Source organism: Rhododendron vialii, chromosome 4a, assembly GCF_030253575.1.
Source record: "Rhododendron vialii isolate Sample 1 chromosome 4a, ASM3025357v1".
Classification (NCBI taxonomy): Eukaryota; Viridiplantae; Streptophyta; class Magnoliopsida; order Ericales; family Ericaceae; genus Rhododendron; species Rhododendron vialii.
Genome location: NC_080560.1, coordinates 12,156,616 through 12,180,199, shown reverse-complemented (window position 1 = coordinate 12,180,199; position 23,584 = coordinate 12,156,616). Strand labels below are relative to the sequence as shown.

General features: G+C 35.7%; 1 protein-coding gene across 2 annotated transcripts in view; it reads left to right on the top strand.

The window, feature by feature from the left end:
- Positions 1 to 22,247, top strand: part of LOC131321795 (loganic acid O-methyltransferase-like) — a 97,625-nt gene extending 75,378 nt beyond the window's left edge. Inside the window, exons 1-3 of one of the 2 annotated variants that reach the window (XM_058352749.1) lie at positions 20,282 to 20,481; positions 20,615 to 21,274; positions 21,597 to 22,247. In XM_058352749.1, the coding sequence (XP_058208732.1) occupies positions 20,305 to 20,481; positions 20,615 to 21,274; positions 21,597 to 21,947 (1,188 nt within the window). In that variant the 5' untranslated portion in view covers positions 20,282 to 20,304 and the 3' untranslated portion in view covers positions 21,948 to 22,247. Of the gene's footprint in view, positions 1 to 20,281; positions 20,482 to 20,614; positions 21,275 to 21,596 lie in introns of those variants that run through there. The other variant, XM_058352752.1, reaches the window with a different exon arrangement.
- The last annotated feature ends 1,337 nt before the right edge of the window (positions 22,248 to 23,584 follow it).

The window sequence follows — 23,584 nt, the reverse complement described above, 5'->3', positions numbered from 1 at the left end:
ATAATCAAGTTCCCGGAGTCGTCCCCCGAGCTTTCAGAGTCGGAAGAGATATGTAACGACCCTGAATTTTGGTCAATAAAAATTTCGTTAAATATTTGAATTTTATTTGAATTACTTATTTTCTCTTGAGTTGCTATATGATTGCTTGTTAATTTTCATCGTAGTTAAAATTTTGCTCTTGACTGGAAAAACCTACGTGACGAATTTAGTTAGTTTTCAACCGACTACTTGGAGGAACCGAGCAACCGACTTACCTAGTTACTAGATGAACCTTTTGGATCTTTTGAACCTTTGTCTTTACCCATTGGTCCATAATGGTTAGGGTAATTTTTGTCCATTGGATAATAAACTTTTTATTATAAAAGTACATGTAGTCTTTTCAAAATTTTATTTTAATAAAAGGTACTTGTACTCTTTTGTCCAATGGTTATTAACCGCAAGGGAAACTATTATCCATTGGGTAATAACCGCTAGGGAAGTTAGTAACCATTGGGTAATAAAGTCTTTTGACCAAATAAAGTACCGATGTTACTAGGGAACCTTCCAATAAAGTTGATTTGACTTGTACTTTATTATTATTTTAATGGGGAGAATCCTAGTCTTTTTATTTAATTGGGGTACTTGGTACCATACCTATATTTAATATAGGGCTTTTGTCACATGCTTAAAAGTACTCCTTGATTATTTTACTATAAAAGTTCCCTAGTTATTATTGTCCATTGGATAATAAAAGTTAGGATATTTATTATCCATTGGGTAAAAGAGTTATTCTTTTAACTAGTCTTTTTTCTTAAAAACCCATGTGATGAAGTACCCATATTTTAATTTGAAAGTACTTATTAGCCTTAGTAGCCTTTAAGGCCTAAGATTTTTCAAAGTACTCCTTTATTATTTTGTATTGGGGTTTTGTACCCAATTGGATTAATTTATGGGAGGTGTGATCTACCTAGATTACAAAGTACCCTAGTTTATTTGTTTAAATCAACATGTGCCTAAAATTGGATTTCTTTAATCTTGTACTTTGTACCTTTTTTATTCCTTCTTGCATATATTTATATATATATGTATATATGTGTGTGTGTACTAGAGAGGGAGAGAGAGAGAGAGAGAGAGAAAGACCCGAGAGGGAGAGAGAGAGAGACCCGAGAGAGAGAGGAGAGAGAGAGGCCGAGAGAGAGAGATTTTGATGTGTACCTTGATTCCCTTGATCTTTCCTTGATCGTTCAAATCCTTGGTGAATCTTCTTCCTAACCAAAACTAACTCTCCATTGTACATCTTTCAATTGATTAGTACCCAAATCTTGTACCATTGTCTCCTATCCTTGCAACAAATCTCCCAAAGATCAAATCCAAGGACTAAACCTAGCCTTGCAAGCTACCTTATTAGGCCTTAGTCTATTTAAGCCTAATGACAACCTATGATGGACTATTATGACACAATCCTAGCCTTTATTAGCCTTAGACCTTGACTACAAGCTAAACCTAGGTTGTCATTACCTAGATTCACCTAAAAAGCCTAAGATCTTAGTTGATTACATAGCCTTACACCTAAGATTTGGATTGGACAAGCTATGACTTGGTTGAAAGGTTGATGTGATGACTTAATGGAGCAAATCCATGGAGGATTTAGAGAGAGAGAGGGCCGGCCATGAGAGGGAGGGAGAGCCCAAGAGTTTTGCCTATAAATAGCACCCCATGCTTCTCATTCAACTCACACCTTCACCTAGCAACTTCTCTCTCTAGAAAAATCTTGTTCTTTCTTTGTTCTTTCTTTTGTTCTTCATGTTCTTGAGTTGTTCTTGAGTTCTTCAAGAAACTCAACCTAGGCCGCCACTAAACCGCCACCCAACCGCCCTTCGATCCATAAAGTAGAGTAGTGTTAGTCAAGTAGAAGTTTCGAGAGAAACCTTTCTCTTTCGAAGCTACCAGAGACCACCGTAGGAAGTTACTCCGCCCGACCACCGACGTACTTTCCGTAGCCGACTACCGCCTAGAAGAACTGTAAGGAAATCCTTACTTACTTCCTATTTACTTACTCAAAGTATAACGTTGTTATTTTGGACCGCTAATTAAAGTAGGTTATCTTTATTTACGTACTTATCGTTTGATTAGAAGTATTCGTATTTTGATCTTTACGATAGTTATGAATATGCGTATATGAGTTGCTTGTATTACTTGTGGTATGTGATAAAGCATAAGTGATTTCACTCCAAAGACGTCCGTACATGTGGCGTTGTGCTTTGAATAAAGCATAAGTGATACACTCCAAAGGCGTCCGTACATGTGGCGTTATGCTATAAGTAGTGATTGAGCGTGATAAAGTAATATAGAATTGGATGATCTCGTTAGGATGATTCATGCTTACGTTTTGTCCTACCGCGGAGTCTTTGCATGTAACGAGACACGAGAGTCAAGAAAATAGAAACATGACACCTAGGGTGTGGTTAATGAAGGAAATATTTTTTGAGAAAGAAAATATTTTGAAACTACATAATGACCGATTTTTGGGTGGCATTATGTGAGTTGTGTGCGTGTGTAAAAGAAACATTTGAAAAGGGTGATGTGTTTTGAAACCGTAATGTGGCCGGACTTGGTAGCCCATTGTGTGTATGGAAACCCACGATGTGGCCGGACGTGGTAGCCCATCGTGTGGATTGTGAAAACCGCAACGTGGCCGGACTTGGTAGCCCGTTGTGTGTATGAAAACTCGTAATGTGGCCGGACTTGGTAGCCCATTGCGTGGATTGTGAAAACCACAATGTGGCCGGACTTGGTAGCCCATTGTGAAGATTGCCAATGTGGCCGGACGTGGTAGCCTCATTGGTAATATGGCTTGGTTATCCGTGGAGTGGAGCCAATGCAAGTTTTGTGTGCCAATGGGAACCCAGGACGGCGGAACCATTATGAGGATACTCGGGAGTCCGGAACGGCGGAACCGAGGTTGGGTGTGTAGCTTGGTTATCCGCGGTACGGAGCCAATGCAAATGTTTTTGTGTTAAACAAATGGTTTTTGAAAGGTTGATTTGTAAATGAAATTGTTGACACAGTCTACGATGAGTCGCGTAGGAGAAACACGAAACTCTTGGACACCAACGATAGTTGATTAACGAATGTGGATGTGTCATTGTTAACTGCGTATATATGTATCATGTGAAAATCGATGTGTTATTCCTTTGTTTATAAGTATGGGTTAGCGGGTATGGGATTACTCTGCTGAGCTTTGTAGCTCACGGTGTTGCCTTTTTGGTGACCCTGACATATTATATGGGTGGCGACGCCGGTATAATGTGTCAGATTTCGTAGATGATCAGGGTAAGCAGATCACCGTGGAGACTTTTGGAGCTGAGGAGCTGGCTAGGATGGAGAAGAAGGAGGAGCTGTAGTTAGGAACCTTAGAACCCCCTTCATTTGTGTAAATATTGAACTCTTGTGAGAGTATTTGTTGTAAGAAGAGCCAGACTCTATTTTGAGGTTATCAATAAATTGTGACTCTATTTTGAGGTTTTTAATGAAATTGTCTTTTTAACGTACCCAAAATTCGGGGCGTTACAAGATAACAATGATTGGGTGAGCCAGACCTAACAAAAACGAGAAGAAAACAATGAGAAACCTCGTCGTCGGCCAGAAGGCAAGGATCTCTATGCTCGGCAACCTTAATGGCCCACCCTATTTTCGCTCTCAAGGTTCAAGCTCGGGAGATACTAAGACTGGCAGCGGGGCTCGGCCTATAAGTGGGGCTCGGCCTATAAGCGTCTTGGTTAGGCTCGGCAAATTCCAATGTCAGCTAAACACAGACATCGTAGTGATCTGTGCTCGGAAGAACAGGTTGAAGATGAAGATGAACAGTTCGTTCATCTCCAAGTCTTGCACTGTTCACTAAAAACGAAAAAACCCCAGAAAGCCCAGAAAGCCCAGAAAGAAGGACAAAAGATTCGAGAAACTGCAAGAAAAGAGAAGAGAAGCAGAAAGCGAGTTCATACCTGGGATTCGTGGTGAGATCTGGTGATGAAATCGTTGAAAATCAAGGATGGAAGATGAACAGTCGATGGAAAGAGCTCTGACAATGGAGGTCTAGAGAGAGAAAAGACGTGATCCTTCTCTCTCCTCGCCTCATCGTTTATATAGGGCTAGGGTTAACGTTTGAAACTCCCGCCCATCATTACATCACCGAACCTCTAGCCATGCAACACGTGACACGTGGCGAAGAAAGGACAGCCTGCAGAGCTTGCCAGCCGTCCCCCCATCAGCCGTACTCAGTCATTAAGCGACATCTGGCATCCTTCTACTTGTGTTCTCCTCCAACGGCCGAGATCATTTCAAAAAGAAAAATGGGTCATGGTCGGCGAAATCCCTCTTTTGACATTGATGACATGACAAGGCATTCGGTAGGTTTGGCCAGGACTCGATTCCAATCTCTACCTTGCGTTCGGCGTCGGCAGAGATTGAGGGACCATTGTAGAAGGCCGAACATAAGAGTTCGCTATAGAACGAGCCAAATAAAATCTGTGCCAAGCCCGGTCTTTGAGCTCGGCTACCGTCCCTGCTGTTCATCACCGTTCCACACCGGACCAGGCTCGGCGGAAGACTGATCCGTGTTCGGCCACATCTGTCGTCGGATCCTTGTGCAACAATTATTCTCCTGACGGTCGTAAGTCAAGATCGGCAAGAGTCGTGTTCGGCCACCTTCCACGACGGGTCACTTGTGACTGTCCTCTCCTGTCAATCATGTGCCCGATCGGCAAAGGCGTGTTCGGCCACCCGCAGAGCAAGGCCACTGCTGACCACGGCTAGCCGCTGATGTGCATGTCTTTCCCCGTGTAAAAGCGGTTATAACAGAAGATGATTATGAGCGCACATGGGTGTGCCAGCTTAGCCCTAAAAACGGTTACCAGATCTATTTGGTGACGTCATGATGACGCTGCCTGACCCGCGTTAGGCATATGCTTGTGCTTGGAGAGCAAGTGAAGGAGCTCTATAAATACCTAGCGGTGGAAACCCTAAAGAGGTACACGCTACTACATACTCACTATCGTAATCTTCTGCCTACTCTCTCTGCACTTTACTCATCCTCACGCCGGAGGGCTTTGCCGGGACAACCTCCGGCTTGGTCTTTAGTCGTGCGCTCACTGTGCAGGCTAGGAGAAGACTCGATCACCAAGCCACCAGCGGAGGAAGAAATCGAGGATCACGGGCCACACATAACTGTAGCTTGGTCAAATTAACCCTCATAACAAAAAAATTTAGGGTCTTGGAAAATGGTCTCCGATAAGGTTACCTTATTGGATGCTAAGCAATGAGTTGTTGCTAAATGGTTGTAAGAAAGCAATAAATAGTTTTCAATGAGGTCACATGTTTCATTTCTACAGAAGCCAAACATTTCAAACCTTTGGGTTACGGGGGTTACTTATGCTAGGTCGGTACCCTCAGGGCCTCGAAATTAGTCGAGTTGTGCACAAATTAGTTCGGACACCCGGTTATAAAAAAAAAAAAAAAAAGGGTTGTGGTTGTGGATATGAATGATTCTCAATTTACACGTTTTGAATCGGAAATGAATTACGGGAACCATCGACGTTTTCTCTTCCCAAAAAACGTACATGTAACATTATGGAAATGCATGCCCGTACGTAGCAATAGTACCTTTCAAAGTTTGAAATTCAAACCCAGCAGGAATTATTTTTAGAGTATTGCTATGAGTACCGACTGGCCGAGAGGGAAATTATACCGTTCGGTGCTGCCGGGCTATCTTCGGCTATCGGACGGTCGATTCGAGCCGTCCAAAAATTCTAAAATAAAAAACCGAGGGGCCCTAAGCAAGAATAAACGGCATCCGAAGTGTGTAGGGTACTTAACCCGAGCACCATTTTTTCGTGTATATATACATATATCATTATTGTTATTTTAAAATTTTTGGACGGTTCAGATCGGTCGTCCGGTGGCCAGAGATGGCCCGACGCAGCCGGTTGGTACGATTTCCCTCCCCAACCGTCGATACCTATATCATTATTGTTATTTTTACGGTCCCGCTATTGGATGCATAGTTGCACCGGGTAATGTTCTTTTTTTTTTTTTGATCAAGCGGAAAATCTAATGTTCTTGAATTTGCGTTTGAGACCATCTTCTCGCACCTCCCTGACACCCCCCTCCCCCCGGCCCCACTGCCTTACCATCCTTGCTCCTTCTTTTTCGGTTTTATTTTTTCACTTTAACTAGTTTTTTTTTGTTTTACTTTTAAAAGTAAATAATTACTGTTTTATTTATTTTTACTTTTACTAATTTTTTTATACTATTAAAAGACTTTAATTACTGTTTTAATTTTTTTTATTTTGCCTAATTTTTTTTGTTTACTTATAAAAAACTTTGATTATTGTTTTTTTTAATATTAAATAATTTTAAAATACATATAAAGCGTAAAAAAAATAAGTGTTCCGATTTTTAATTCGTTTGAACCGGTGCGAAGATCTTATTTTTCTTATCATTTCATCCTAAATGGTCGTAATTAATTTTTGGCTCTAAGGCCTTTCAATGAGCACCCTAAGAGAGACCTGAAACTAAATAATAAGTCTTAGGGTACTTATTGAAAGGCCTTCGAGCCAAAAATTTATTATGATTATTGAAAACAAAATGATAAAAAAAATAAGATCTTTGCATCGATTCAACCGGATTGAAAATTGGAACACTTAAATAATATTAAATAAATAAAAATGAAAAAAGATATAAAAGTTATTAAGTAAATAAATAAGAAATAAGAAAATGTCGTGGGTTGAATTATTGGCGGGTATAATATTAAATAATTTAAAAATACATATAAAGAGTAAAAAAATAAGTGTTTCGATTTTTAATTCGTTTGAACCGGTGCGAAGATCTTATTTTTCTTATCATTTCATCCTAAATGGTTGTAATGAATTTTTGGCTCTAAAGCCTTTCAATGAGCACCCTAAGAGAGACTTGAAACTAAATAATAAGTCTTAGGGTACTTGTTGAAAGGCTTTTGAGCCAAAAATTCATCATGATCATTGAAGACAAAATGATAAAAAAAAAAACAAGATCTTTGCATAGATTCAACCGGATTGAAAATTGGAACACTTAAATAATATTAAATAAATAAAAAAATATATATAAAAGTTATTAAGTAAATAAATAAAAAATAAGAAAATGCCGTGGGTTGAGTGGATTGGGTTGAGTGGATTGAATTATTGCCGGGGGTATTTTGGTCTGGGGATGGGGTCGGGCGGGAGTGGTGTCAGGGGGCGCGCAAAAGATTTGCTTTGCGTTTCCTTTGTAAAACGTCCTTTCATTGTCTGACTTTTAAGAGACAGCAAGAAGTGGTACTTTCTGGTAAGAGAAGAAAGGGCAGCCCACGTTCTTTCACAAAGTAATTTGTAAGTGACAACTTTGCCCCCAAACAATGTCTCGGACTTTTTCACTTCACAATTGAATTCTACACTCTATTTTTTGATATTTACATTTTTTTTTCTTTTAGCAAAAAAATTACAAATACTTACAACACTAAAATTCAAAAAAATGAGTGTAGATGTCAAAAAATGGAGTGTAGAATTCAATTTCCTTGAATTTTTAGAAAAAATATGTTTTTGTCCTTATTTGAATTTTTTTCGCTTTTGTTCGTTTTGCGCCAAATTTTTGTGACTTTTTGATTTGGAAAAGTAAAAAAAAATTACTTTTATCCAAATATTTTGAACAATGACCACTTTCAAGTAAAAAAAAAAGTGGCCCGAACATCCGATTATAAAAAAAAAAGAAAAGGGTTGTGGTTGTGGTTGTGTATATGAATGATTCTCAATTTACACGTTTTAAATCGGAAATGAATTACGGGGACCATCGACTTTTTCTCTTCCCAAAAAACGTACATGTAACGTTATGGAAAACGGTCCATCTACCATCCGCCCATTAGGCTGACGATGCCTTTTCGGACCATCGACTTTTTCTCTTCCCAAAAAACGTACATGTAACGTTATGGAAAACGGTCCATCTACCATCCGCCCATTAGGCTGACGATGCATTTTCCACGTGTCACGTTTTTACTTTGTTGACTGTACTTCTAGGCTCCATTTGATTGGATGAAAAATATTTTTGTCAGAAACATTTTACATAATTTTCGATGTTTGGTTGTTGAAAATTCCAGAAAATAAACTTTTTGGGAAAATCTTTTTCAACTTTGGGTGTAAAACGATTTACCGCCAAAAGCCTCGTAAGTTATTTTACCCGATCATCTCTACTGGACTAGTTGTGCCTCAGTGAAGAATTCTATTCTTCTATCGCGTGGCCACTTGAACACATTTGCAAAAGCTTTGCAATGGAGGATTCTCTCTCTCTCAAAATGAAGTCTCCCTCTACCCACGTGCACCAAGCCAGGGCAAAAATGTTCTTCATCTCTCTACTTGCCTTTCCTCCAAGTACCCAATGCGTAGGACAAGTAGACGAGTTATTGACTTGTGAAAATAAATTTTGAATTCCACCAAACACCGGAAAACAATTGTAAATTTTATGTAAAATATTTTACATGAAAAATATTTTCAATTGTAAAATATTTTATGTCCAATCAAACGAAGCCCTAGTTTCAAATGTCAGAGGTCGCTAGCACTTTTACTGAATGTCCACTTTACCCTTAGAAATGTAAATTGCTATTCCCCTCTCCCCTGACACCACACCCCTCCCGGCCCCACCTCCATTTTTTCCGGCACTACCCCCGCCCACACCCCCCTCACAGTTTTTAATTTCTTTCTTTATTTAATTATTTTTATTTTATTTAATTAATTTCTATAAATACACTATTTCTATATTAAAAAATATAATTCAAGAATTAAGTGCTTCAATTTTCAATTTAATTTGATTGGGGTGAAGACCGTATTTTTTGATCATTTTATTCTAAATGGTCATAATGAATTTTTTGCTCTAAGGCCTTTCAACGAGCACCCTATGATTCATTATTTAGTTTCAGGATTCTCTTAAGTTGTCCATTGAAAGGTCTTGAAGCAAAAAATTTATTACAACCATTTAAGATGAAATGATCAAAAAAATAACATCTTTGTACCGGTTCAAACGGATTGAAAATTGAAACATTTATTTTTTTACACTTATTTTTTTAATATATAAATGGTGTAAAAAAATAAGTGTTTCAATTTTTAATCCGTTTGAATCGGTTCAAAGGTATTATTTTTCTAATTATTTCATCCTAAATAGTCGTAATAAATTTTTGGCTCTAAGGTCTTTCAATGGGCATCCTAAGAGCTTTAAACTAAATAAGGAGTTTTAGGATGCTCGTTGAATGGCCTTAGAGCCAAAAATTTACTACGACCATTTAGGATGAAATGATCAAAAAAATAACATCTTTAAACCGATTCATACGGATTGAAAATTGAAACACTTATTTTTTTACACCATTTATATATTAAAAAATAGTTAAAAGAATAAGTGTATTCTAAAATTTACTACGACCATTTAGGATGAAATGTTTAGAAAAATAACATCTTTGCACCGGTTTAAACGGATTGAAAATTGAAATACTTTTTTTAACTATATTTTTTAATATATATATATATATATATATATACACACACACAAATTATCAAGTGAGGGATCCCTCACTTTTTTAAAATGTGGGACTTTCATTTTCCGATCAAATTTTGAAAATCCGAACCGTTCAATGTGTGCAGAACGTGATTTTAAGGGTCCCCGCGAGAAATCAGCAAAAAAAATGACCGGAAAGGGCTTCATCCGAGCAGTTTTTTTTGAACCGTTCAATGAAAACTGCTCGGATGAAGCCCTTCCCGGTCATTTTTTTTGCTGATTTCTCGCGGGGACCCTTAAAATCACGTTCTGATCACTTTGAGCGGCTCGGATCATCGAAATTCAATCGGGAAGGAAAGTCCCGCATTTTAAAAAAATAAGGGATCCCTCACCGGAACCTGACTGTATATATATATATATATATATATATATAGGGAAAAAAGGAAAAAAAATAGTTAGATTAATTTTTAACTATATTTTTTAATATATAAATGGTTTAAAAAAATAAGTGTTTTAATTTTCAATCCGTTTGAATCAGTGCAAAGATGTTATTTTTCTAATCATTTCATCCTAAATGGTTCTAATAAATTTTTGGCTCTAAGACCTTTCAATGGGCACCCTAAGAAATAAGAAGTCTTAGGGTGCTCGTTGAACTGGTTAATGTTGTACTTATATATATTCGTTTTTTTATATAGATTTTTGAAAGCATAGAAATATATGAGCTTGGGCGCAGAGCGTTGATCTTAAATTTGGTATTGCGGTGGTTAATTGAAAATAAAATTTTAGTTAACCAAAAAAAAAAGAGGAGGAAAAATGGGAAAGAAAGCAAATAAAGGAAAAATTGAAAATTAGAAGAAAAAAAAAACGAAGAAGAAGAAAAAGGCGGGGGGAGGGGGTAAAACGGGTGTTTTCAAATTCAACAAAAAACTTGGAAAATGGGAGTAAAATACTTGGACTTCAGGTTAGTGCTGTGCAGTGAGATATCGTGCTGCGTACTTTCGAGTCGTCGGATCATGCATCTGACGGCTCGGATCTCATCTCGACAACCAACGATTAAAAGTCGTTTGTTGCCGAGATGAGATTCAAACCGTCGGATTCACGATCGGGTGGGATCGGGAGGAGAGCTGTGTCAGAGGGGGTGGGAAAAGCAGCTCTCCATCCATGACTATTTTTTGGCCTGTTTACTTGGGAATTCACGCCCCCTGTTGGTGACTTTAATGTTTTTACTTTTTGAGATTTTTTCTTCTACTATTTTGTATCGACTATGTTTCCACCGGCAAAAATAAAATAAAAAATTAATCATTTTTTTCATCTCGTTCACACTGTAGTAACTTTATTCACAAACTCGTCTACAATTTACTCACTACAAAAAATAACTCGACATTTCTCAACAATTTATTCATTACCAAAAAAATCTAGACCTAAAATATTGGGTTGCCCCAAGCGTTGGGTGGAGACCGACACAACATAATATCCGGTAAGATCGGAATCGAATCCACAAAGACGGTGATGTGTGCTGAACAAAAACTCGGGTTATTATAATTTAAACGGGCTCTTAAGTAGCCACCCCTTATCGATTTGGTTGAGATTAATAAAAACTAACAAATTGATTGTATTCTTTCAAATAAATAAAAGGAAGACACAATCGTGGGGTTCATAGCACTCGCAACCAAGTCGGGCTAATTTACTCCATTCAGTATTCTTAAAAACATTTGACTTTAGAGAGAAAAAGATACCCCGAAAGATGCGAATCTTTATGGTCGTCGTTCATCTATGCGCAACGAAGAATGAGTTTTGAACCCCTGTTCCCCCGTTCACATAAGCTCTGACGATGCCCGGATTCGTCTAACGAATGTTCTTTAATAACCTAAAATTGCCTTTTCATTTTTATTTCAATATAGGAGCAAGACATATCCGACCTGGCCATGGTGTGCTAATCACCCCGCAACCTTACCTATATGACTACTCACTATGCATCGAACAAGAAACACAAGAAACCCTAACTTGAAACATGCTTCTATTGCGCGAGATGAAAAATAAACAAGAAATATTAACTAATCAAATATCAGTAAATAACTTTTATTTAAAATAGAAATTAAAACTAGTCACTGAAATATGAGTAATTGAACAAAACTTTAAATAACTTAAAAGGAAAAAACTAAGCTCCGAAGAAATTAATCTAAAACTGTAAAATAAAATTGGGGCAAATTTCACTGACCTCCCCTGAGGTTTCTGACACGAACAGAAACCTCCCCTGAGGTTTCTGAAATAACACTGCCCTCACTTCCTTTACCTGAAAATACTAAGGGACCCCCTCTCCGTTAATTGGACGTTAGAAAACGGATGGAAAAGATTATTTCTCTCTCAACCCATTACTAAAACTAAATTAAACTCCCAACCAAACAAAACCGATGTCATTGTACTATATTTTTACAATACCTATACTACCCTCACCAAACTCTTTACCTCTCTTATTTATAAAATATAAAATACAAAAATCACTACACTTTGTACCCTTTTCACTTTGAGATTTTGTCCTTATTTAAAAGGTTTCACATTTGCTAATTTTCTATCAAACTTTTTTGAATTATTCGTTTGTCTCGATTAGAGGAATTGAAAAAGTAAAAAATTAAGACTTTTACCAAATATTTTGAGAAATTCAATATTTTGGATAAAAGTAATAATTTTATATTCTTTTGATTCCTCTCGTTAAGACAAACCAATGATCCACAAAAATTAACACAAAACTAGTAAATACAAAAAAAATTTAAATATGGACAAAAATAAAAAAGCCTAAAAATCCCACAAACAAGTCCGCATAAAAAAAATTCGAATATGAACAAAAACTAAAAAGCCTAAAAATTTCACAAACAAATCCCGTAAAAACCAAAAAACAAACTATTAGCAATGGAGGGTACGGGCTTGTTGGTGGGATTTTTAGGCTTTTTGATTTTTACGGGGTTTGTTTGTAGGATTTTTAGGCTTTTTGATTTTTGTTCATATTTGAATTTTTTCGTATTTTCAAGTTTTGCGTTAAATTTTTGTGGATTATTGGCTTATCTCAACAAGAGGAATTAAAAGAGTACAAAATTATTATTTTTACCCAAAATATTGAATTTCTCAAAATATTTGAAAAAAATCTTAATTTTTTACTTTTTTTCTTTCTCTTATTGAGACGAACTAATAATTCACAAAAATTTGATAAAAGGTTAACAAATGTGAATCCTTTTAAATAAGGACAAAATTTCAAAGTGAAACGAGTACAAAGTGTAGTGATGTTTGTATTTTATATTTTATAAATAAGAGGGGTAAAGAGTCTGGTGAGGATAGTATAGGTATTGTAAAAATTATAGTACAATGACATGGTTTTATTTGGTTGGGAGTTTAGTTTAGTTTTAGTAGTGGGTGGAGAGAGAAATAATCTTTTCCATCCGTTTTCTAACGTCCAATTAACGGAGAGGGGGGTCCCTTTGTATTTTCAGGTAAAGGAGGGGAGGGCAGTGTTGTGTCAAAAACCTCAGGAGAGGTTTCTGTTTGTGTCAGAAACCTCAGGAGAGGTCAGTGAAATTTGCCCATAAAATTTGGAATGTCTGTCGTACCGCTGCCGCACTGTTCGCAGCTTTTCTTTTCCACGCCTCTGTTTCTTTTCTTTCTTTTCCACGGCAGCGCAGCTTTCTTTCCTCTTTCCGAGAAATTATTCGATGCCCCAAGGGCAATGACAGGTGTTGCCTCCCATCTTTGTTTTTTTATTTATTTTTTTATTCACAGGTGCCTCCCACTTAAATATCTACTGACACGTGTTTTCTTCTCTTCTGTCCCACTAGACACAGCATTTTCTCTAAAATTAAGTATTTCAAATTTCAACATGTTTAAATGGGGGATAAGATTTTATTTTTTATCATTTAATTCTAAAGGGTCATAATTAAATTTTGACTATAGGGCTCTCGTTGATTAACCCTAAGAAAGTCGTAGAATCAAATATCTCTTAGGACTAACCAACGAGAGCCCTAGAGTCAAAATTTAATTATGACCATTTATAATTAAATGATCAGATAAATAAAATCTTCTTACCCATTCAAATGGATTGAAATTTGAAGCACTTAATTTTTTAACCATATTTTTTAATATATAAACTAAATGTTGAAAAATTAAGTGTTCCAAATTTCAATCCGTTTGAATGGGTGAGAAGATTTTATTTATCTGATCATTTAATTCGAAAGGGTCATAATTAAATTTTGACTCTAGAGCTCTCGTTGGTTAGTCCTAAGAGATATTTGATTCTATGACTTTCTTAGGGTTAATCAACGAGAGCTCTATAGTCAAAATTTAATTATGACCCTTTAGAATTAAATGATAAAAAAATAAAATTTTCTCATCAATTTAAACGGATTGAAATTTGAAACACTTAATTTTAGAGAAAATGCTGTGTCTAGTGGGACATGGGAGAAGAAAACAAGTGTCAGTAGATATTTAAGTGAGAGGCATCTGCGGATAAAAAAAACAAAAAAAAAAACAAAGGTGGGAGGCAACACCTGTCATTGTCATTGCCCTTGGGGCATCGAATAATTTCTCCTTTTTTTCCGTCCTTTTTTTCTTTACAAAAAAGCTGCCGACCAGTAGGGTAATAAAGATTCTTTTTTTCCGTCCTTTTTTTCTTTACAAAAAAGCTGCCGACCAGTAGGGTAATAAAGATTATTATATAGGAATTGAAGTAATAATTACATAGTGGCCCTTGAGCTTTGTCCAAAACTTCTTTAAAATCTTCTTTTTATCCAAAGTCTCGGACAACGGGCTCGAACAACCTATTAACATAAAAACACATAATAAAAATTACCCTTATTCAAAAAAAAATTCTTATTTTTAAATTTTGCGTCAAACTTTTGTGAATTTGATTTGTCTCGATGAGGAAAATTGAAAAATAAAAATATGACTTATATCATTTTTTTTTCTGGAAATATCTAAGATTTAGTCCAAAAGATGGGCTTTTGGGGCTAAATTTTGCAAAATTCATAATTTTTTTTGACATTTCTGATTTTTCTTCTCGAGACGAATCAATAATCTACAAAAGCTTGACTTAAAACTAACAAATGCGGAAAAAAAATTGGATAAGGACAAAACAAGAAGGCAAGTTGTAATTTTTTTTAGGACACTAGGCCAGATTACTTTCATAAGTTTTAAATTATTTTCTAAGTGGCCTCGTAAAAAATTTGTTACATTTGGATAATTGAAAGTAATTGATCCAATTTTTCAATAGTTAGGTGTTGTACTCCTTAGCTTTTTGTGCTTTTTTGGTGTTCTTATTCAATTTTTTTTTTTTTTGCATTTATTAGTTTTGCATCAAATTTTTGTGGTTTATTGATTCGACTCAACACACGAGACGAATCGGAAGAATAAAAAAGTGGAGTATGAATTTTACTCAAGGTTTTTTTTAAATATCCAAGAAAAACTCAAATATTCAATTTTTTTGCGGAATAGTCTGGTGCGCAGAGTCTCTAATAAAATTTTTCTTTCTATCTTTCTTCATTGATTATTTCAAAAAACCTCCTTCAAAATTCAACCGAACAAGCCTTGTGTTTTTTCTATTCCTTTCTTCGATCAAATTAATAGTTATTGAAGACGGTGGGTATAATTGGGTTTAGTGCTTTTTATTTCTTATTGTTAAGCTGGATAGATTGTTTGGGTTGATGTCTCAATGAAAAAATTCTATAAAGTTCAGGAAAATCATATAAAACAATGCTAAAGACATTAAAAATATTAAAAATCCATCTCTTAAATGAATAACTTTCTATTTTTATTTATTAAATGAATAATTAATTCTCAAAATTTTGCATGAATTAGATAAACATTTAAGAAAACACATCAAATAAACATTGTGGCGAATTTGGTGAGGGAGCTTGGGGAACTGAAAGACATTAGAAAAAATAATTATTCTACCATTACACCCAAATACACAAACACTTAAATAACCGCACTTATAATAGGGATGGAGCCCGCACACACTACATACTCAGCTTGAATGGGATCCACTCCTATTATAAGTGTGGATGTTTGATTGAGTATATATTTGGGTGTGGTGTTAGAATTATCAGAAAAATATATGAAAATCAATTTTTGGAGTGAAGGGGTGAAGGCCCACTTTAGATTAGGAAAAATGGTGGTAGGGTTAATTTTGTCAATTCCCTTCCTAACAGCCATCACTTCGGCAGAGGGGAGAGAAACGTTCTCTGTTTGCATTGAGATTGGCAGTAAAGTACTGTCCTCACTTCCTTTTTAAACGCGTGAAAGGCACCACAGAATCTTTAGAATCTTTATAGTCAGCCTATAAGGTTGATTTTAGATTTTGCCTATGGAGAATGAATGCGCGTACGTAGCAATATTTTTAGAGCAGGAATTATTTTTAGAGTACTGCTATGAGTATCGACCGGTCAGGAGGAAAATCGTACTGATCGGTGTCTCCGGGCCATCTCTGGCTACCGAACGGCCAATCCGAGCTGTTCAAAAATTTTAAAATAAAAAACCGAGGGGCCCTACACAAGAATCAATGGCATCCGAGGTGTGTAGGGTGCTTGATCCGACTACCCATTTTTCGTATATATACACGTATATACATATATACACGAAAAAAGGGTGCTCGGATCAAGCACCTTACACACCTCGGATGCCATTGATTCCCATGTCAGGCCTCTCATTTTTTTATTTTAAAATTTTTGAACGGCTCAGATCGGCCTTTCGGTGGCCGGAGATTGCCCGGCGATACCTATATCATTATTGTTATTTTTACGATCCCGCTATCGGTTGCACCGGTTAATGTTCTTGAATTTGCGTTTTGGGTAAATTTCACTGACCTCCCCTGAGGTTCCTGACATTTTTAGAGACCTCCCCTGAGGTTTTTGAAATATCACTAACCTCCCCTACATTTACTGACAATATCAATATTCCTCTGTCCCATTAACTACCCATGGATGGCGTTGACCCCACTGTTTAAAAGACTTAAATACCCTCCTACTCAATTGACTTCTTAATGGTTAAAAATCAACGTGGAAAAGAGAATCAAATAGTTCTATACACCACCTCTACTGACTTATACTACCACCTTTGTAAATCCCAACCATTGGTATCCACATTAATTACACGACACTCTTTTTCAACAAAATTTCAAGAATTTTAAGCACTGCAAATAATTATCTCGAAAAGAGAGATTAGTGAATCTGAACCATTGATTTCTCTTTTCGGGCATTTTCAGGTTACATAGCATTGCTCTAATTGTTCGAAAAAAAATTGCTTTGTTAGTTTGGTCAATTTTTTGGGGTTATTGGTTCGTCTCAATAAGAGAAATCTAAAAAGTAAAAATTTATGGTTATTTTATAACCCGACCATCTAACATTTCTCTCAGGGTATGCCTCCTTGTTGAGAGATAAACTCGTTGCTTAGATTCCTATCAAAACTTTAAAATAGTTCAATAAATACAAAAATAATTCAAAGCAAACAAATTTATTAGATTTTTATTTCATTATCTAGATTCTTTTTAGTTTGGTTCAATCTTTTTATCTAATTTCTCTTGTGGAGATGAACCACTAATTCGAAATAAAATTGAAGAAAAACTAAGAAAGGCAAATTTTTTTAAAATAAGACCAAAAAAATTACCCTGAAAAATTATTAAACCAAACCACACCTCTATTTGCTTATAACTTTAAACATTTTTTAGCCTTGTTGTTCCATCAAAATGGGACATTAATGTGAAGCTATCGCCGGAAGGTCACTCATGATCAATTGTGCAAAGTCGGTTTCTCTTTCTAACTACTCTGATGGAACTCCCAATGATCACTCAGTAAAAGTACACCATTGTCACCACATCTTTCCACCTCTGCCTCCATCATCTACCTTTTCTCTCCGACTCTCCATTTCTCTTTCCAACCTGAAACCCACTTCACTAATATTCTTGATTGATCATTTTAGTTAATTTTCTATTTTTTTTGGATAAACAAAGTCTATAAATACCGTTGCCGCATCCATCTCCATGGAAGCAACCCATTACCCACCAATCTTGCTTTGAAATTCCTGGGTATAATTTTATGAAATTGGATTACGGCCCGACCATGTGCAATGTTAAGAGTTTGTGCCGGGAAGTCGTGGTCCCTATATCTTCTTCTCTTCTCTGGTTATGGTTTTACATCAAAATTTTCTCCAAATAGATTCCTAAGGAATGAGCTTGCGCTCTTTGATTTCAATTGGCCTATAAATGTGGATCAAAGGAATTAATTCATGTTCCTTTTTCTTTTTTCTTTTTTTGTTTGGATTCCAAATAAGTTTGTGAATAATGGAGTTTTGGCTTCTTAACACGGAAAATAGAGCTTTTATTTTATACTAGCCAAAAAAAAAAAAAAAAAGGAGAAAAATTAGAATTGGGGAAGGGGAGGAGGGAGAAAGAGGGAGGAAAGAGTGGAATTGTATGAAGTTGAATTGGTTGACTAATGGAGGGTAAAATAGGTACTGCAATTGTATAGAGTGCTGATGTCATTGTGAATTTCCAGGTTCTGTTAAAAAAATTAACGGAAGAGTAATGGAAGGGGGAATAATCATATTGTCAGCAAAAGCAAGGGAGTTCAGTGATATTTCAGATACCTCCAGGGAGGTATCTGTCTGTGTCAGAAACCTCAGGGGAGGTCAGTGAAATTTACCCTTGCGTTTTCCTTTGTAAAACGTCCTTTCATTGTCTGACTTTTAAGAGACAGCACTTAAGAAGTAGTAATACTTTCTGCTAAGAAAAAATTACAAATTCTTACAACACTAAAATCCAAAAAACAGTATGTAGATGTCAAAAAATGGAGTGTAGAATTCAATTTTCTTGAATTTTTAGAAAAAATATGTTTTTGTCCTTATTTAAATTTTTTTCGCTTTTATTCATTTTGCGCCAAATTTTTGTGACTTTTTGATTTGGAAAAGTAAAAAAAAATTACTTTTACTCAAATATTTTGAACAACGACCATTTTTAAGTAAAAAAAAAGTCAACTTTTTTTTTTTAAAACGTAAAAGTGGTCATTGTCAAAATATTTAGGTAGAAGGAATTTTTTTTTACTTTTTTGATTCGACTCGACGAGACGAATCAAAAAATCAAAAAATTTGATGCAAAACTAACAAACGAGAAAAAATTCAAATAAGGACAAAACGAAATAAGTGAAATAAGTTGTTAGCGGAATAGAGTCGAGATTAAAAAGTTACTCCTGATTCTAACACCTAAAGCCACGTACTTTTGTAATTTTTTTTTGATAACTCAGGTGTGTAGAACAGTTTTCATATACCTCGACTAATTTTAGGGGACCAAGTCAACTGTTCGCTTGTGAGAATTATAATTAAAGGCAGAGCAAAACTTTGTATGAGTCCATGAACTACACCTAAAGAAGTTGATACCATATAAGAGGTTTCAAATTTGAGATCTTGGAGAGTTAAAGAGCAAACTGCTAATAATTACTACCCCTCTCCTCTCCCTTTCTCACAGACCAGTCCAATGGGAGAAGCAATACAAGGGGTTGGTCAATTTTTTTTTTCTTTTTTCATATTTTGAATTACTGTTGTGAAATAAAAAAATATCTATTCAACTTATTATTATTTTTAGCATTATGGTTACATTTACATTTAAAAAAAATTCTTTTTTCACATTAGTCTTGTATACTGTGTTAATTTTGGGACTCCTTTCCGCTTCCGTTTTATTATCACCACAAGTATTATTTTTATGTTAGTTTTGTTATTACTTACAAAACTAAAGTCAAAAGTGTAAAGAAGTCCAATGATACTACTCCTATCGATGTCGTTTTCTGCGTTTTGCCTGACATTGTATGGAACTACTCGTTATGACTCTTGGGACACCACGTAACCGGCGCTAGTTAGCACCAGTTAGCATTAGGCTCTGTTCCAGAATAGATTTTAAGTTTTTATTTTTTAAAAAGATAATTTCAAATTTAAAAATTATAAGTTTATTGAAATCTAAAAATATGCAATATGGATCTTGTTTGATAAATCTCATTGAGATCTTTAATACGATGTAAAAAAAATTGAAAAATTATTTTTCATTTACATTATTTTTGAATTTGAAAATGTGAAATAAGTACTTATTTTTTAAAAAGGTGTTCTGGAACGGGGCCTTAGCCTTATTTTTATTTTGTTTGTCTCGGAATAATGTCCCGTTTCGCATAATACTTTTTTGGAGGTTTTGTTTTTAGTATTACAAAATAAAATTCGTGCTTGTTAATTTTGTAACAAATTTTTGTGGATTATTGATTCATCTCAACGAGAGAAAATTCGGACCCAAGTATTTTTTGAAATATTAACTTTTAAGCCAAAAAAAAAACTTTCTCTGCCCTATTTTTAGTGTCTCAATTCGACTTTCACGCAGTTTTAAGAGTCAACATAATTGTACCTTCAAAATATTACTTTTCATACTTACCCTCTATTAAGATATCATCATTATACTTTGGGAATTGATATTCACACTCTCTTTTTTGTTATCCACACTTTCTTCTTTGTTTTGTAAATTTTTATTTGTGATTAAGAAGTTGTTAGGTGGTAGTGAATAAGTTGAGAAATGTCAAGTTGTTTTCAATAGTAAATAAGTTGTTGATGAGTTTGTGAGTAGAGTTACTGTAGCAAAAAGAATTTTTGTTGATAATTTTTTTGTTAATGGAAATGAGACGGTAAAAATACTCAATTTTTTTTATAAAAGTTAAGTTTTTTAATATTTTTTATTTGTTGGTAGAAACACTAGCCAGGCCTATAAAGCCCACCATGGTTCTCTACTCCCACCTCCATCACCTTCTCCCTCACACACTTGTCACACACATTCGCATAAACATAGAGGAGATTATGGCATCTCCAACAGTAGCTACAAAGGAAATTCCGGACTCACGTCCCATGAATGGTGGAGATGCAGACAATAGCTATTTTCAAAATTCCACTTATCAGGAACTCTCTCTCTCTCTCTCTCTCTCTCTCTCTTTAATTCAATGTATTGGTTTTGTTCTTTGTGCACGTAGTCTACATTGTTTATGCTGTAATAATGTACAAGTGATCATCATATACTTGGAACTTATTGCAGAGAGGAGCAGTAGAAGGTTCAAAAGGTGTAATTTTTGAAACAATCCCTGAGAAGCTTGACATGAACTTACCAAAAACATTTCGAATAGCTGACTTTGGATGTTCTACCGGACCTAACACATTCTTCGCCATGAAAAACATTATGGAAGCCGTAATGCTTAAGCACCAATCCACTCAAGAAGCTAATCTCCGAAAAACCACCCTGGAATTCCACGTATCCTTCAACGATCATGTCGACAACGATTTCAACACCCTCTTCAAGACCTTGCCACCGAACCGACCCTACTTTGCCGTCGGCGTGCCAGGTTCTTTCCATTGTCAGTTGCTTCCGGAAGCCTCTCTCCACATCGCGCACTCGTCTTACGCTCTCCAGTGGCTCTCCAAGGTTCCCCCGGAAATTATGGACAAAGGCTCTCCAGCATGGAACAAGGGTAAGATTTACTGTGCAGGGAACGAGAAAGAGGTCACCAAGGCTTACTTTGCTCAGTTTAAGGCAAACATGGATGCCTTTCTAAAAGCTAGGGCTCAAGAGCTTGTTGAGGGAGGGTTGGTGGTGGTTCAAATCCCTGGTGTTCCCAACTCTAAGGTCCTTCCATCTCAGATTGGTGCTGGCCTAATTTGCGAACTCTTGGGAGATAGCTTAGCTGACATGGTGAAGATGGTAAGAATATGGGTAAAGTTTGTGAAATCTAAATTCCGTCTCTCTAGTATTTATTGTGCCATTTGTGACCCTATAGTTTATATTACATCTCATGATCACTTCGGTCTCTCTTGCTGATAGTGTTATTAGAACCAATAGAACTCATGGACAAAATCAACATCTCGCTGCTAGTGTGATGGAATTGAGACAAAATGCAAACTAGTTTGTGTATGATGTTTGCATTTTTGTCTCCGCTTCGTCCCTGTTGGTAGAGTATATATCTAGCTCGTTTTTTTTTTGTTTTTGGGCAAGTATATTTAGCTCGGTGTTATTTGATATATAGGGAAACATAACTGAAGAAAAAGTGGACTCGTTCAACTTGCCTCAGTATTTGCCAAGCATTGAGGACGTGAAGATGGTTGTCGAAATGAACAAGTGTTTTACCATCGAGAAAATTTGTTCTTTGAGTCACCCCTCCAACTACGACCCGAGGCCCTTGGATATCGAAAGGAATTGTGCAGACGTAAGAGCTGTCCTGGAGAACCCCATGCGGGATCATTTCGGAAGTGAAAACATGGACCAACTCTTTCATCTCTTTGGGCAAAATCTGCAAAAGAATCGACTGCTCTACGACAAGGTAGTCCGACAAGATGTTTACCATTTTGCCCTTCTAAAACGCAAAGGCAATATTTAGCTAAATCCACCATAAATCTATTTGTGGGTTTGGAAAACATTGGGTCATTTTAGTTCTGAATAATGGAGGCCACCTCTCTGTCTCCTCGAGGTCTAATTAGTCCATGCTCCTGGAGTACAACCAAGTGGCACTACGTGGATTACTGAATTGTTACTCCTCCACAAGCCTTTTATCTTAATTAATATTAGCATCATTATTATTATTGAATTTGCAATTGGTCGAGCCTATGTTTCTGTCGTTGGTTGAAATTAATAAAAGAAGCTATGTTTTGTTGCTTTGCTAAGGACAAATAAACATGTTGTGTTGTTCTCAGCTCCCCATTCTTTCTAAATTATTGCTCTGATATTTTTTCGGTATTATTTACATTGCGTAATTTTATGTTCAGCTTTTTGTCCTAATTATTAAGATTAAACATTTGTCTTGACGAGATCAATGAGAGGAATCATAAACGTATTAGTGGATGCCCGTGGCTTCAACGTATTCTAAACACAGTCTAAATAAAGTATCAAAGTACACTTTTATGATATTTTTTTTATATAACAGTTATTTTTAACTCCATCTCACATGGAGTGAGTTCCGGATATGTGTATATCCCACCATATGTGAGAGGAGGTTACAAATAACCGTTAAGTGGAAATTGTTTCCTCTTCCCAACAAAATCTACTTATCGAAATTTCAAATTCATAGAATAGTCTAACACAACATGTGTTATCAAACCGGTGTAATTTCATTAGTTGCATCTAGATATAGAAAAATAAGAACCTTATCAAAATGGGGCCTAACATAAGACTTTTCGTAAGATAACACAAATCAAGAATTCTTGCTTAACATAAGAGTTTCCTTAAGTTTACATAACCAAGAATTCTCACTCTATTGACTGTAACCTTCCCAAATAGCTAGTGAGATAAATACAGAGAGCATGTGATTCAACGAATAAGTCGAATATGCAATAGATACCACAGTATTTACTGTTCATTCAAAGTGGTGGTCAGCAACTCCGGTGTGGAATAACTAACATTGGTAAACCAAACGGGTATCTTCCTTTTATCGATCAAAAAGAGAGAGAGAGAGAGGAATGCTCTTTGTAAATACTTTGGTCAATTTGGAATCAATTATTACGTACTCTATAATATAGATGCCCAAATCGTGGAATCAATTATGATATTTCTTTGGCCAATAAAATTTGAACTTAAACTTATTTAGGAAGTCATATATATATATATATATATATATATATATATATATATATATAGGATATAAAATTAATATTGAATTAGGTTTCGGAAAGGGGAATAAAATTAAATCAATCAAAATCAATTGGAAAAGGAGGGGTATGTTTAGTCATTTCACATATGAGGGAAATGTGTAAATCTTTAAAGGAAATCCTATTTAATGCTAGCAAAACTTTTACATTATTGTAGATTTATACATTAGAAAATATTCACTCGATCCGACAACTACAAAGTTCATAGGAAGTACGATCGAACGGTTGTAGAGACTGCTCTGTTTATATGCATAGGCATTTTGGTGAAAAATCGCTCTATTTTAGCGAATTGCCCATGCCTAAAGACACTTTCAACATACGTTTTATATCTCTTAGTAGTATGTAATTTCTGTGCATGAACACATTTGCCTCC